This window comes from Balaenoptera ricei, chromosome 20, assembly GCF_028023285.1.
Source record: "Balaenoptera ricei isolate mBalRic1 chromosome 20, mBalRic1.hap2, whole genome shotgun sequence".
Classification (NCBI taxonomy): Eukaryota; Metazoa; Chordata; class Mammalia; order Artiodactyla; family Balaenopteridae; genus Balaenoptera; species Balaenoptera ricei.
The window spans coordinates 52300883-52316532 of record NC_082658.1 but is presented as its reverse complement, the minus strand read 5'-3'; the positions used below and the strand labels follow the sequence as shown (position 1 = coordinate 52316532).

Here is a 15650-nt window from a genome sequence, read left to right as displayed (position 1 = left end):
CAACCAGGGATGGAACCCAGGCCCCCTGCATTGGGAGCTCAGAGTCTTACCCACTGGATCACCAGGGAAATCCCAATGAGTTAGGACTTTCTACTCAAAATTTTTATCAACAGCCAACTTAAAAGAGTTGTTTTTTGCAGTCCTAGGCTGAACCTTGGTGAGCTGACCTCACCTCTCTGGTGGGATCCTAGTTCCCTGGTCCCTCTGTCTAACCCAGACTGACATTTATTCCTTTTGTTTCTCATTGTATGGGTGCTGAATGTTTAAAAGAGAGACAGTCCCTTTACCGGGACTGTTTCAGCATATGACAGAAGTTTTCCCGTTACAGGCGTCACACGGATTCTGAGATCAGTGCAGCATCAGCAGTGTCATCACGTGAGGCTTGGGTATTACTGTGGGCATCTGCTTAGAAAAGAACTGTAAGAGGAGAGGCAAGGGATGGCATCAACTTCTGCGGCTTAGGAAATCAAATCAGTGTCTCTGGGTTTTGTGTAGGGGGCAGAATCAAATGGGCCGCTTCAAGGGCACAATTTCTCCTCAATCTTATGTTTATCTTTAAAAATCAATGCAAAGTTTCCTTCTGCTCTCATATAATGTTTCTGTTCCACACTTAAAAGTAGTTTCTCCTGGGCTTCCCTGGTGGCGCAGTGGTTGAGAATCTGCCTGCCAATGCAGGGGACACGGGTTCGAGCCCTGGTCTGGGAAGATCCCACATGCCGCGGAACAACTAGGCCCGTGAGCCACAATTACTGAGCCTGCGCGTCTGGAGCCTGTGCTCCACAACAAAAGAGGCCACGATAGTGAGAGGCCCGCGCACCGCGATGAAGAGTGGCCCCCGCTTGCTGCAACTGGAGAAAGCCCTCGCACAGAGACGAAGACCCAACACAGCCATAAATTAATTAATTAATTAATAAAAAATAAAAAAAAAAAGTAGTTTCTCCTGTGGACGTCTGGAGTCCTGCTCCAGGTGCTGCTTATGTGGGTGTGTTCAGTTTGTGACAGTTTATCAAATGATACAATTATATGTACTTTTGTTTTAATTAGAAAGAAAAACAAATCCTCTCCAAATCTACAAGCATATCTGAGCTCCAGGAAAAGCTGCCATGTTTATTCTCTCTTCACTTAACCGCCTGGGTTATGTGCACCTCAGTTCAAAGCATGTTATTGTAGGTTATGAGGAACCATGAAAGGATTTTAAACAGGGTAGACATGGCCTGTTTTGTGTTTTTGGAAGATTACTCAAGTTAATGTCAGACAAAATGCAGCCAGGGGAGCCGCTTAGGATATCTGGGGAGGTGTATGAATGGGCGGTGCTGAGGCCAGAGCCTGGGCAGTGGCCAGAGGGATGGACAGATGGGGGAGACTCCAGAGGAGCCACACTGGAGAGAAAAAACTGGAATGGCGGAAGGAGCACTCGGAGGCAGTGGGAGGAGCTGTTTCCGGTCCTGCCCCTTTTTTGTGGTCTTGGTCTGTCACCTGAGCCTCATTTTCCTCAGCTGTAAGAGGAGGATACCAGTACCTTCGGGGCCTTATCCCCCCCAACCCTCCACCCCCCATCTTATTGTGGGGACCAAAAGAGGTGCTGTGTGTGGAAGGACCTTAAAAACTATAAGATGCCATCGGGAATTGTGGTCAGGGCAGTGGTTATATTTTCATTATTGTGGTCTTCTGTAGCTTAGTATAAAAGCAGTTATGCCTTTACTCTCTAACGTGATAAACTTTATTCCTAGCCCACATTCTATAGGCAAAACTTCTTTAAAAATTTCTAGTTAGTATTTAGGTTTATAAATTAAACTTATAAAAATTTGAAGCTTGGATTGAAACAAATAATCACTATTCTAAGTCTTCTAAACTTTCTGTTAAACTACAGTGAAGTTAATTTTTAAATTGAGATTACCACTGATTCACTTCTTAAAAGCTTTTTTAGATTTTTCAATGATTAAAACTGAAACTATCAGTGAGGATTCTTACCGGCTGCTTTTAATTCAGCTAGTTCAGAGAGGCTGCCAGGCAGGGGATGTAGAAACTATTGTGGTGGGTTCCCGAAAACACCAAAGATGGATTTTGTCTGCTTAGGTTTCATAGACATATTTTCAGAGTCCAAGGAGGGCCTGGATGTTCACTCGTCGATGATTCTGCGCTTCCTGCATCGCAACCGGCTCTCTAGCCCCGTCATCCCCTACCCTGTGCTGGACCACTGCAATAACATGAGCACCATGAGGTCTTCTGTTCTGAAGGAGGCTCTGGATCAACTGGTACAAAAAGAAAAGGGTACGTGTGCGGGGGTGGGGGGCGTTCTTGAGAAAGGCGTGATCATCGTTTCTTCCCAGTGTGCTGTTTATTGATAGGACGAGCCAATACTTCTCCCTGCTTTTATTTCTGAAAACGTAATAGTGACCAGTTTGTAGCACAAGAATGTGACCTGCTCTGCCTTTCCCCTCCCCCTCTCCTTCCCCTCCCCTCCCTCTCCCCCTCTTCATAACCCCAAGTCTCTGCTCAGGTGTGACTTCAGGAAGGCCTTTTCTCATTACCCTTATCTAACTAGTGCCCCCACCCCCGCCACTCCCCACCTTTTTGTTACTATCCCCTTTGCAGGTTTAATAGTCTGAATGGCGCTTCCCATCATCTGAAGTTGTAGCACTAGTGTTTACTTGGCGTTTTTGTCTGTCTGTTCGCTTCATTATCCTTGGCACCTGGAACTATGCCTGCCACGTAGTAGGTACTCTGTGAATAGTTGTTCAGTAAATGAGGGAAGACACTACAGACTCACTTAGTGACCACAACAAAAGTTGATACTGTGAATTGGCAGGTCCGTGGAACATAATAAGAGTCCAGAAATAGACCCAAATACATGTGGGAATCTAGTACCAGATATAGTTAGCATTACACGTCAGGTTGGAAAGGTGAATTAGCAAACAAGTTGGGTTAGGGAACTGGTTAGCCATTTGCAGAAAAAAATGAAACAAGATTCTTAAGCCACTGTATTCACGAAAATAAATTTCAGATGGATTAAAAAGTTCAACCAAAAAGAAAGCTATAAGAGCTAAAAACCCTGACATGGGAAAACCTTTCTGAGCAGGACATGAAACTCAAAAACTACAGAAGAAAAGATTAATAAGTTAGACTGTATGCAAATTTAAATTTCTGTACAGCAAAAAATATAAGCAGAGTCAAAAGACAAATGACATTTTAGGGAACAAAAGTATATTTTGTAACATTGTGACAGACTCAATTTTTTTTTACTAACTCTGACCTTGGGCAATTACTTAATTGCCTTAGTTTCCTCATCTCTAAAATGAATTAATACATAAAAATGTGTAGAAAAGTGCCTGGTTCACAGTAAACAGTCAGTAAATATTACTTACTATGTATGTGTATATATACATTACATAATGTACATAAAATATATAAATTGATAAGAAGACTTGTGACCCAGTAACAAAAATAGATGAGGGTAGGACCAGGCCATACTCAGAAACACGAGTGGCTTACACACAAGTGGCTTAAAAAAAATCTCACTCATAATTAAAGAAATGTAAATTCAAACTATAAGGCATCATATTCATCTCTTGGTGGTTTTGCAGATATATCAATGGATTTGTGTTGTATTACAGTCAGCTCATGGAGCAGTCCTTCTGCTTTATACGTGTTCTCCAATTTGGAAGGAGATTTTTAAGGAGCATTTATTTTTCTAGGGCCAAAGTGCCAAGCATATTTCTGCTAGATATTTTAAATGATCTTTTTAAAAATTCTTTGTGAAAGAGGTGTCATGATAAAATCTGGTTTTTCTTGCAGAGAGCCCTGGAGATCTAACTAGAAGTCCAGAGATGGACAAACTCAAGTCAGTAGCAAAGTGCTATGCTTATATAGAAACATCCTCCAACCCTGCAGACATTGACAAGATGACAAATGGAGAAACGTCATCATACTGGCAGTCAGATGGCAGTGCCCGCTCACACTGGATTCGGTGGGTGCTGTAATACCAATTCTTGAGTGAAAGTCCAAGAAAATTACCCACTTTCTTTCTCTTATCCCATCAATGTGTTAAAAAATTATTTTTTTAAATTTTAGAATATTTTCTATTTAACTGGCTAGTGTTTTTCTTCTTGTGACTATCTGGAAAGATGCTTTAAGAATCAAGTTAGGACTTCCCTGGTGGCGCAGTGGTTAAGAATCCGCCTGCCAATGCAGGGGACACGGGTTCGAGCCCTGGTCCGGGAAGATCCCACATGCCACGGAGCAGCTAAGCCCATGCGCCACAACTACTGAGCCTGCGCTCTAGAGCCCGCGAGCCACAACTACTGAGCCCACGTGCCACAACTACTGAAGCCTGCGCGCCTAGAGCTCATGCTCCACAACAAGAGAAGCCACCGCAATGAGGAGCCCCCGCTTGCCACAACTAGAGAAAGCCCGTGCACAGCAACGAAGACCCAATGCAGCCAAAAATAAATAAATTAAAAAAATAAATCTATTTTAAAAATTATTAAAAAAGAAAAGAATCAAGTTAAAGGAATCATGTAAAATTATCTAACCTGGTTCATATATTCATAAATATGGATAATTTCTTTACTTGGTCTTTTAAGGGAGAAAATTAGCATTTGACTAATATTTTATGATACGGATTTCAGTTCTTTTTCACTAGTTTTCAGGAAGATTAATATCACAAGGGACATGTGCTTTTCTTATATCTGATGTGATTTTACTTCTTAAGATTTTTTCTGCACGTTTAAAAAATTTGTGTGCAACTAAGTTGGCCAGTTTAGTAGAGAAAGAGGGAACAGGGGTGGTCAGGAATCCTGGCGTGGAATTTTTTTTTTCCCCACCCCCACACAGCACGCGGTGGGGGGTGGTTCTTAGTTCCCTGACCAGGGATCGAACCCATACCCCCTGCAGTGGAAGCACGGAGTCCTAACCACTGAACCGCCAGGGATCTCCCCCACTGGAGTGGAATTGATGATAGTAAACTATGATGAAGCTGCTATCTAAAATTTCACCTGTCCCTTCAGAAAATGGGCTGATTTCAGTTGATGGAAATAGAAATAATTACCTTGTTTTCTCATAGAGGATAAATATGCTCTTTAGCCATCTGTACATGAGGGAATATACCCAGTTCTTTGCATGCAGTTTAGAAATTTGCTTCCTGCCAGGTAAAGGGATTTTGTTAGACTGTTCATATTGTACTTTCTTGCTTGTATTAGTAGCTTAAAAGGAAATAGAAGATTGATCTTGAACTGAAAGGAATTTTAGAAACTTGGGAAGGTCATAAGGACTTTGAAACTAATAGCCAGCATTTGAAGTTAGTTGCTTTTAGGGGAATCAGTCTTGGGGTATATCACATGTAAGATCTTAGAGATGGGACTTGTGGGCCCTGCCAGTTCTCAACCTGTATAAACACTTGTAGTTTCTGCTCTCCGTGTTTTCCAGTTTGAAAATGAAGCCAGATGTTGTGCTTAGGCACCTGTCCATTGCAGTGGCTGCCACTGACCAGAGCTACATGCCGCAGCAGGTGACTGTAGCTGTGGGGAGGAGTGCCAGCGATCTTCAGGAAGTCCGTGACGTGCACATTCCCAGCAATGTCACTGGCTACGTGACACTGCTGGAAAATGCCAACATCAGTCAGCTCTGTGAGTCAACCAAGATACGTCTTGCCCTTCTAACTAAGGGGATTGGGAGGGGAGGAAGAAGTCATGTTTTTTGGCGGGAAGACCTCTGAAGTAGAAAAGCTGTTTACTTTTCTTTGGAGATCTGATTTGCTTCTCATCATATACATGAAAGTGGTCATTATTTCGCCTATTCAGTGTTTTTAAAAGTTATAGAAAAGCAGTAAAACCTATTTTAATTAAAAATATTTTATTTTTGTTTTCTTATTAGAAAATTAGAAATATTTAGATAAAAATTATTCAAAATCCCACTACCCAGAGATTGTCGCTGTGAATGCGTTGGTATGGATCCTTCTAGACCTTTTCTTATATTTCTGTGTGTGTGTATGTCTGTGTGTATAAATACACACACACACGCACATATATGTATACACATTTTTAAAAATAAAAAATAGGTTTGCATATATATATATTTACATATATCTATACATGTTTTTTTACAAAAAATGGTGATATTTTGTACGTGCTCTTTTGTAACTTTTTAACGTGTTGTCTTATCATATATTCATGCACACCTTTATTTAGTGTTGTAAGAATATGCCTTAATTTTAACAAGCCTTTTATTCTTGGACATTTAGGTTGTTTCCATTTTTATACTATTATAACCTTGCTTCACACATAGCATTTTGGAAATAATCACAATTCTGTGATTTCTTTCCAGGCTTATTTCATTCAGGGAGCCGGAATGCTTCATGTTTTGTCTCATTTCTTCTAATGCTTTCCTGGGCCAAAAGAAGTATTCTTACTTTGCTCAAAGGAACTGAGGCCTGGGGAGGTAGAGTCTTTGTGTCTCACCCCTGGGCAAAGAAGTAGTTAAGCTTGTGGAGTAGAAGCTTCCTGTCTTATACTGTGGTGGTCTTTTCTCTAAATTGTGTCCTTTTAAACTTCTCACCTCCTTTCCAACCCAAATAAGAAATTATGACAGCTCTTAAAAGTGAGTCATGCCTATGCCATTTATCTGGACTTGATAATTAAAAAGAAATTCTCACAACTGCTATGAGCCAGCTGCTGTTTCATAACAACATCCAAATTTTGGAACTCTAGGAAAAATTTTTAGACATTTTCTTCCCGTGTATTTAATCAGGATTTTAAAAATGCACTTTGTGTTAATTATTAGAACTCATAAATGCCTGTGAAGCTTTGTGATATAAAGATTTAAGCCACCCTTAATTTTACACATGATTCTTTTGACTCCTTAGATTGGTCAATGCTTTTTTGACAAATTTATTATATATACTAGCTCCATTGCACACATCATTTATTTCTGGCATCAAAGTATATCTTCAGAATTTTCTTTTCGAAATGTGAATTACTATCTTGCTTTTAGTTGGAAGCCTAGCATTTGCTGAACTGAAGAAGTTAATCCAATACTGAATTTGTTGTTTGCGCTTGACAGATGTCCAGATTAACATAAAGCGTTGTCTTAGTGATGGATGTGACACTAGAATTCATGGTCTGAGGGCTGTTGGCTTTCAGAGAGTCAAGAAGTCTGGGGTCTCAGTCTCAGATGCTTCTGCAATATGGTATTGGTCTCTGCTGACATCTCTGGTGACGGCTTCCATGGAGACAAATCCCGCCTTTGTCCAAACAGTGCTACGCAACACTCAGTAAGTCGCTTTGCTTTCCAGTCTTGTCACGGGGCGCTCATTCTCTAACCCTTTAGGGCGAGTCACTGAGCAGCCTTTGATCATCGAGACTCAGTCAACAGCTGGGCCCCAGGTGCCCTGTTGTTTCCTGTTTGTGCCTTCAGCTCCTATCTTGTGAGGGGGTCCCACATGCCATTCCTCTTCCTTATCCACTGGGGAACAGTTGTTCACATTTACATAGCAATTTATATGGGATAAAACACCTTCAGATGCTATATATTATTTACCTACTTATGTCATAAAATGTATCTGTAAAAATTATCCCTGTTTTATAGACAGGAATACAGTGACCTTCCCTGAGGTATATGACCAGGCAGTGATGGATCAGTTTGAATCTAGGTCTTTGGACCTAGGCCCTAGGTTGAAAGCTCTTTTCACTAAAGAGTCAAATCTTTTCAAGGACACCAAATTAATTTATTTTTAAATGTAGAGTACCTTTGAAAATTTTCTTCTAAAAACTGTTAGGGCAAAAAGACTCAGTAGTAATAGATAAGGCAAAACAACTAGCTTCAGTAGCAATGAAGTATTAGTATTATATGTAAGTTTAATAACTGATAATAGGCACTATTAGTGCAGGCTATCAAAATATCAGATAAAAGAGATAGCTAATAGTTTGTTCTGTAGATGTCTTTTGAGATTTGTTATTGCTATTAAATAAAACTCTTCAGCAAATAATACTGCTGGCAGTGCTAGATCTGAAGGGTAATATTTGGCCAGACTCCTTTCTTCCTGCCTGTTTTAAAATTTAAAAAATAAAAAAAATTTCAAACTTAGAGAAATATTGCAAATTTGATGCAAAAAGAAAAAGTGGCTTCTTCCTGAGCCAGTTGAGAGTAATTTGCTAACCTGATGCCCCATGGTTCCTGAATATTTTATTTAGTATGTATTTCCTGCAAATGAGAACATGCTGCTACAACCATCAAAATCAGGAAATTAACATTGATATACATTGCTACCATCTAATTCTCAGATCCCGTTCAAATTTTGCTAGTTGTCTCGGTAATGTCCTTTATAGCAAAAGGATCCAGTCCAGAATCATACTTGGTATTTCATTGTCATGGATCTGTAGTTTCCTTTAATAAGGAACAATTCCTCTGTCTTTCCTTGACTTTTTTTTTTTTTTTCCTTGACTTTTAAGACTTGGACACTTTTGAAAATTATAGGTCAGTTATTTTGAAGAGTGTCCTTCAGTTTTGGTTTATCTGAAGTTTCATCATGATTAAAATTAGATTTTGTATCTTTGGCAGGAATATCATAGAAGTGATGATGGGTTCTCATTGCATCCCATCAGCGACACACAGCTTCAGATTGTCCTATTACTAGTTTGGTGATGTTAACTTCGACCTTTTGATGAAAGTGGTGTCTGCCAGACTTTTCCAGTGTAAAAGAATTCTTTTCCCTTTGTAATTAATAAATATTTTGTGAGGAGGTACTTCGAGACTATGTAAATATCCCATTCCTCATCAAACTATATTGGTATGACTCAAGATTGCTGTTTTATTCCCTGAGTTATAATCCATCACAGTTTTGGCGGTCAGATTGGCCCAGATTTGGCCGATGGCAACCCCTTCAGTCTGGTTCATATGTCCTTTTGATATGTCCTCATCTTCTTGGAACACTTCCTTACAACAAGATATTCCAGGCTTATCTTGAATGTCCCCTGCCATAGTCTTAGAATCAGCTGTTTTGCTCAAGAGTCATGGTCACTCTTAGTGGAGAGTTGTGTTTAGAAACTAAACAAACTAAACTCATTGCTGTTGGAGTGTTGCTTCTCTCAGTGTACACAGCTGGGAAATACATGTTTGTGTGTAAGTAATAGACGCATATGTGTATGCACAGACACATTGACACCTATATTTATTTCTATATCTGTAACACTGAAAACTCTGAGTTTATACTTCTAATAAACTCTGATAACTTCTAATTCTAATCCAGCACTACTGTTCATTCTAGTTTTCTCCCTTTCTCTATTTGTAACTCCCTTCTATGATTGTGAGAAACCTGGCTCCCATCATCCCTAAAATATTTACTTATTTAAACAATCCCGCTCTATATAACCAGTCTCCCACCTCCCTGGCCCTTGCCTGGACACCCTCCTCACCCTCTTGGTGCTTGCATTCCATGCCAGGCTGTCCCTTTGGTCCGTACCCCACTCCAATACCTCACTCTGGGCCACCATGCACCCCACCCACCCAAGGACACACGAGTGCCTACCTTGCACAGCCCTACTTTATGGACTGAACTTTCAGGAAGGGGAAGAGGAAAAGTTTTCTACCTTATTTTTGTGAAGCTACGCCACGTTGTTGAAGAACGGATATGTCCCTAAACAGTTGTAATGGTTAATCGGCAATGGTATCTTCACTCCTAACTTTTAAATATCAGTGATCTTAAAACTATTCTAAAATTTAAAAATTATTTTTAAAAATCAATGAGGAAAAATAAGTAAGAAAAAAATATTATGAAACAAAAGTGGAAATAAATTCTGTAAATCCTTGCATGCCACTTAGGTGCATTTGACCTTGTTGATCGACTGTATGTTAGTGTAGCTGCCCTACTGATGCAGCTCATATAGAGGGGACAAGAAACGAGAGCAGAGTGGAAGCTGACACAGTGTTAGCCTTGCTGTTTTGTCTCTGTTGTGAAATGTAGAAATTAAATAGTTTCAGGGATTCCCACTACTATTATCATAAAATGACTATCAAGTGTAGAATTTTGAGTGACTTTTTCTGTACCTTCACGTTGTTCGTGGTGCACTCATTGCCTAGCACAGTTGCTGGCACAAGTAGGTCTCAGTAATATTTTGTTGCATAAATTTATTAGATGACTGCTGGTCCAGAGGAGGTAAAGCTATTGTAAAAGGAGATGAGAAAAGAGAAACATTAAAGGAGACTCTGAGGTAGAAAGGCCAAGAAACACAGGCAGGAATAGAGGTGACAGGTGCTGATATGTTTAGGATAATATAAACATATCATGATGCATCTTTAGATACAAGAGATCTGAAGATGAATTTTTTGTGTGTGTCACAAACAGCTCTGCCCCTGGGGTCAAGTTTTCTAAGAACTCAGGGTTTTTCTGTAGACATATGTCTTTTGCTCATACTACTTAAAATGAACACTTGCTTCCAGAGGGTTGAATGAGCTTTTATAGAGGGAAATGGAACTCTTAAAGAAAAAAGAAAAGAAAAGAAAGAAAACCCATTAAACTGTTTAGCACCAGGACCCCTGCAGGAAAAAGGCTGATCTGTGTTATGTACCAGGTTCTCTGTGGGAACACTGTTTCTTGATAAGGGATTAATCCAAACAAACTTCCAACAATTTTTTTTTTTTGGTCTAAAATTGTATTATTAAGTTTATTGTTTGCCAGGGATTGTTCTGATCGCACATCTTACACTCCTAGGAAGGCACTGCAGCACATGCCTCCACTCTCCCTCTCGCCAGGACCTACAGATTTCTCAACGTTCCTGTCTCCCAACGTTCTGGAAGAAGTGGACGGCTTCCTCATAAGGATAACTAGGTAAAATCAAGGTTGAGGGCTTCCCTGGTGGCGCAGTGGTTGAGAATCCGCCTGCCAATGCAGGGGACACGGGTTCGAGCCCTGGTCTGGGAAGATCCCACATGCTGCGGAGCAGCTGGGCCCGTGAGCCACAACTGCTGAGCCTGCGCGTCTGGAGCCTGTGCTCCGCAACAGGAGAGGCCGCGATGGCGAGAGGCCCGCGCACCGCGATGAAGAGTGGCCCCCGCTTGCCACAACTGGAGAAAGCCCTCGCACAGAAACGAAGACCCAACACAGCCATAAATAAAATAAATTTAAAAAAAGATGGCTAGCAGGACATCAGAGCCGTTTAAAAAAAAAAAAAAATTAAGGTTGATAAGGGCTGATGGGGGATGGAGGGCATATGTGCTTGATAAGTCTTTTTTGTTTTTTTAAATTTTAAAATCTTTTAAAGATGTTTTTTTTTTTTTAAAGAATCATTTGTAGTGACTGAAGGGACAGTGAAATAACGGTGCACCCATGTAAACTCCATGATCTAGCAGCACAGCTGCCCTCAGGAATTAGGGGTGGGTGCTGAGTAGTCCTCGGATTCAGCTAGAGCAGGGGTCTCAAAGTCCAGAATGCAAAGCCTCTCAGTTCCCTCACATCCCCAGCCCAGCACCTGCTGTCTCCATGCACAGGTCTAACAAGCCTGATTGTCCGTAGACCTGGGAAAGGACACCCTGCAGGCTGTTTGAGGGGTCGCGTAGTGTGGGGGCACTCAGCTCTGTCACAGTGAGCCCTGTTAGAGTACAAACCAGGCCCTGAGCCATCTAGACAGGGTTTTTTCTTTGTTTTTTTCTTTTTTGGCCACACCACGTGGCATGTGGGGATCTTCGTTCCCCGACCAGGGATCAGACCCATGCCCCCGGCAGTGGAAGCACGGAGTCCTAACCACTGGACCGCCAGGGAAGTCCCCATCTAGACAGGTTTAAAAGTTTCAGTGTAATATGTTTAAAAAAGCAGATGTGATGTGGAATAGATCTAAAATATGTTATTGGTGCTTGAAGGAACAAGCCTTAACTCTCTGACCAAGCCAAATTATTACCCGAGGCTTCTTCATAGCAGGGGTTTATTACAACAGCTTATTTATTTTTGGTTTATGAAGTTTGACTTATTAAAGTTGATAGCATTACTTAATACTTATAGGTGAAGGTTACAGGAGTGAGAATTTAATTTCCTGGTCCTCTGGGTTGATTTAGTTTTTCTTTAGGCTGTCTTAAGGATTTTGAAAAAGTATTTCTGGTAAACAGAGAAAGCATATGGCAGGTTGATTTTGCTCATGTAATCAGTTACACAGAGTTTGAGCTACCTGGATTTTCTCATAATTTTAAGAAGTGAAGTGTTTTTTGTTCTTTGTTTATAGCTGCTGTTCTACTCCAGAGGTGGAGCTGACTCTTCTGGCTTTTGCACTAGCAAGAGGGAGTGTTGCCAAAGTGCTGAGCTCCCTGTGTACTGTCACTGACCACCTGGACACACACTATGACGCCTCATCCCTCATCTCATCCATGGCGTCAGTCAGGCAGAGCCTGCTCCTTAAATATGGTAAATGACCTCTGCGTGATGCACACGTCATAAAACCATCACCAACGTGGGTCTTCCCGGCATCTTCTTATCTTTTTGTGTAGTTTGTGGGCTCGGTCGTTATAGTTATACAATGATTTCTGGTAGAACGTATCTTCTTTGGGGTTGGTAGGGAGAAGGGAGATGTTAGTTCATTTATGGATGCGTTAGCAGAAGAGGCTGAGTGTTCACTACGCTGTACTCCCAGGAGTTACTGGCCTAACCACTTAGGCTTGGTGGCCATTTGAACACAGCCGTCTTTGATAAAGTATGGGAGTGTCTCATGGTGTAGGTCAAGAGGTTGGGAAGTTGGAGTACCTCTCATCTGGAGCAGGGAGGAAACTACCCCAGACCCAGAGCAAAGGATCCTTGTCTTGGAATCCATCCCTCTGCATCCTCGTGATAGTTTATAGCTGGTTGGAACCACATATATGGTCATACATACATGCCTGCCACCACTTTCCCCTCCTGGGCCCAACGGCATCCATCTTAGCACTTTTCTACTGACCCAGGATGGGGCCTCCTAATCCTTCCCAACACTGGAGTCCGTACAGCTACTCTCAGATGACTGCAGTGGCCATGTGCTGTCCTGGCCTCTAGTGCTAAAGCTTCTGTCCACAAGTACAGCATTGGATCCCATCCTCTTCAGTAATAGAGGCAATACTGTGATATTTCCTCATGATGTTTGTACCTTTGCCTTAATATCACTTAATAATGTATTTTATGTTTAATTTTTTAAGTCTGACAATCGATGTCTTGTAAATCCAGTCCCTCCCCAATTTTGGAAAGGTCATTTTTTTGGAGGGGTAGGGGCCCGTAGAAGGCACAGCCAAATGGGAGGGATACGTAGTGTCTGGAAAATATTCTCCAGAAAGGTTTTTGATTCAGTTTAGCAGTTACTTGAGCAAGGAGCATGGGATGGAGGAGGAATGCATAGGGGGACTGTTCATTATTGATAATGTTCTAGTTCTGGGTTGGGTTATAGGTTAATAGGGTTATAAAGTTTTCATTATATTATTAAAACAAAAGAAAAAGAAAAGTTTTCAGATCATTATAGCAAAAGTTGATTTTTATAATTTTGAAAACTTTCAAAATTTGCCTGGAGATGTTTTAAAGAAACAAGACCCAGAACGCTAAGACATTATTTATATATTTAAATGCAATTACAATAAAATTAATTACTGGCTCCAAAACAGTGTCTTAGGAATTCCTCCCTTCCCCTGACTCAACACACAAATATGTTGAGCCTGTGCTATTAATCTGTGTCTTATAATGCGCTTTGTTTCCAGCTAGTGGTTATTCTAGAATGATTCTTCTCAGAATTACTTAGGGACATAAGCTGTACTTTGTCTCTTTCAGGAAAGCAGAAAAGGATGGTGTCAACATTTGTCTAATATTACTTCCTATTTTAGCTGTTAAATGGGTGCACGTTTCCCGAGCAGTCTGGGTGTCCACAGGCTCTGCATTTGCACTGATGAGCATTCTAGTTTCCATTTTTTCATAGTGCTAGCTTCAGGCTGTCTCTTTCTCTCTCTTTCTTTTCTTTGATCAGGTAAACCTCTGCAGTTGACTCTTCAGGCCTGTGATGTCAAGGGAAAAGAAGAGAAGTCAGGACCTGAAAACCTCCTTGTTGAGCCGTGGACGAGGGACGGTGAGTGGTGGACCTGTCGGGTTTTAGTGAGTAGAAAGGGCCATGGTGCTCACTAGAGGCTGTGTGAAACCGCGCTGTGGTCTTCAAAACTTTCAAGATATGCAGTCTTCGCTGTGATGTCCTTCAGTTGGCTTCAGTGGTTCCTGAACCATTTGCGTGATTTCTTTACTACAGCGTTGCCACCTGCTAGGTGTCAGGCACCTGTAACAACTTAAAAGTACTTGAGAGCCTTCAGTTTTGAAAAGCAAAGACTTCTCCTCTTGGAATATAAAAAGTTACCATTTTTAAGTTCAGATTGTCTTTCTGTTGTGTTATGTCAAAGTATTGAGAAACTCAGTGGATCAGTGCTAAAAATGTAGCTTAAGATGAGGGTATTTCTCCATATGGCTGCTCTGGCATTTGAAGTGTCTGGAAGGAAGCCTCACTCCTTGCCTGGCGTCAGCATGGTGATTGCTGATGTGCTGTTCAGCACTGTGGCTCTTTTCCTCATCCAGGGAGTGTTTGTGAGTCTCTTCCTCATCCGTCGTGTTGGCCAGCTGGTTAGTCTCCTGCACGTGTCCCCTTCCTACTCACTGTACTGCTTTGAATGTTGCCAGTTCAGAAGAGGACGTGGAATGTTCCAGCAGTTATCAAACATTGAAGGGAACTGGCCTTACCACTTTGGACTTGGTTTCCCCTTGGCTCTCCTCACAGCAGAACAGACCTTGTGCGTTCTCAGTAGTCGCCTCCTCTCTGTCCTGTTTCCTGTGGGCATTAGCACCAGTGAAGTAAAGACGCCTGGGAAAACGTGCTTCACCAGTCACACCTCCTCCCGGTGGTCTTCTTAAACCGTGACTGCCTCACAAGGCAGGCTTCTTGCAGTCCTCGCTGAGCAGCTCAGCCCCTGCAGACACATTTCCTCCCCCACATTCATCTCCTGCCGCCCTGAGGGCCACCGCAGACCGCCCAGTCACCCGCCGTCCAAAGTGGGGTCGGGAGGAGGCGGTGGCAGCTCTTTGCCAGTTTCCCCCTCCCCACACCCAGGAAAGGCAAGACCACTCTACCAAAGGCCCCCTGCATTTTTCCTTTGCTCTCTGAAGAATTGGGATTTTTGTCTCTGGAGTATGTAAGGCAGAATCTTCTTAAAACCAGTGTATGGATTTTTTTTTCATACTCTCATCATCATCTACTGAAAGGCCTCTCTTGTTCTATCTTACTTTTTTAAACTTTTATAACAATTTCAAATCATCTCCATCTAGTCTTTCTTTTTAAAGACTTTATTTTTTTTTAAGAGCAGTTTTAGGTTTACAACAAAACTGGAAGGAGGTACAGAGATTTCCCATATGCCCCCTGCCCCACACATGCAGAGCCTCCCCCATTATCCACATCACTCACCAGAGTGGTACATTTTTACGAAGGGTGAACCTACATTGACACATCGTAATCACCCAAAGTCCATAGCTTACTTTAGGCTTCACTCTTGATGTCTTCCATTCTGTGGGTTTGAACAAATGTATAATGACCTATATCCATCATTATAATACCATACAGGGTGTTTTCATTGTCCTTAAAATCAGTCTGGATTTTTAACACCATTCTAAGTCTGAAAGCACCACAGGT

The 15650-nt window shown here is 41.5% G+C and overlaps 1 protein-coding gene and 1 pseudogene across 5 annotated transcripts in view; both read left to right on the top strand.

Moving 5' to 3' along the window:
- The window catches only part of ZZEF1 (zinc finger ZZ-type and EF-hand domain containing 1), a 115844-nt gene that overhangs the window by 16298 nt on the left and 83896 nt on the right, over positions 1–15650 (top strand). For 3 of the 5 annotated variants that reach the window (XM_059908025.1, XM_059908024.1, XM_059908023.1), the window contains exons 3-10: positions 2077–2271; positions 3796–3967; positions 5425–5624; positions 6322–6435; positions 7057–7267; positions 10703–10819; positions 12204–12382; positions 13953–14051. In XM_059908025.1, coding sequence (XP_059764008.1) covers positions 2077–2271; positions 3796–3967; positions 5425–5624; positions 6322–6435; positions 7057–7267; positions 10703–10819; positions 12204–12382; positions 13953–14051 — 1287 coding nt within the window. The remainder of the gene's footprint in view (positions 1–2076; positions 2272–3795; positions 3968–5424; positions 5625–6321; positions 6436–7056; positions 7268–10702; positions 10820–12203; positions 12383–13952; positions 14052–15650) is intronic. The other 2 variants (XM_059908027.1, XM_059908026.1) reach the window with 1 other exon arrangement.
- On the top strand, positions 14435–15128 carry LOC132355819 (etoposide-induced protein 2.4 homolog; annotated as a pseudogene).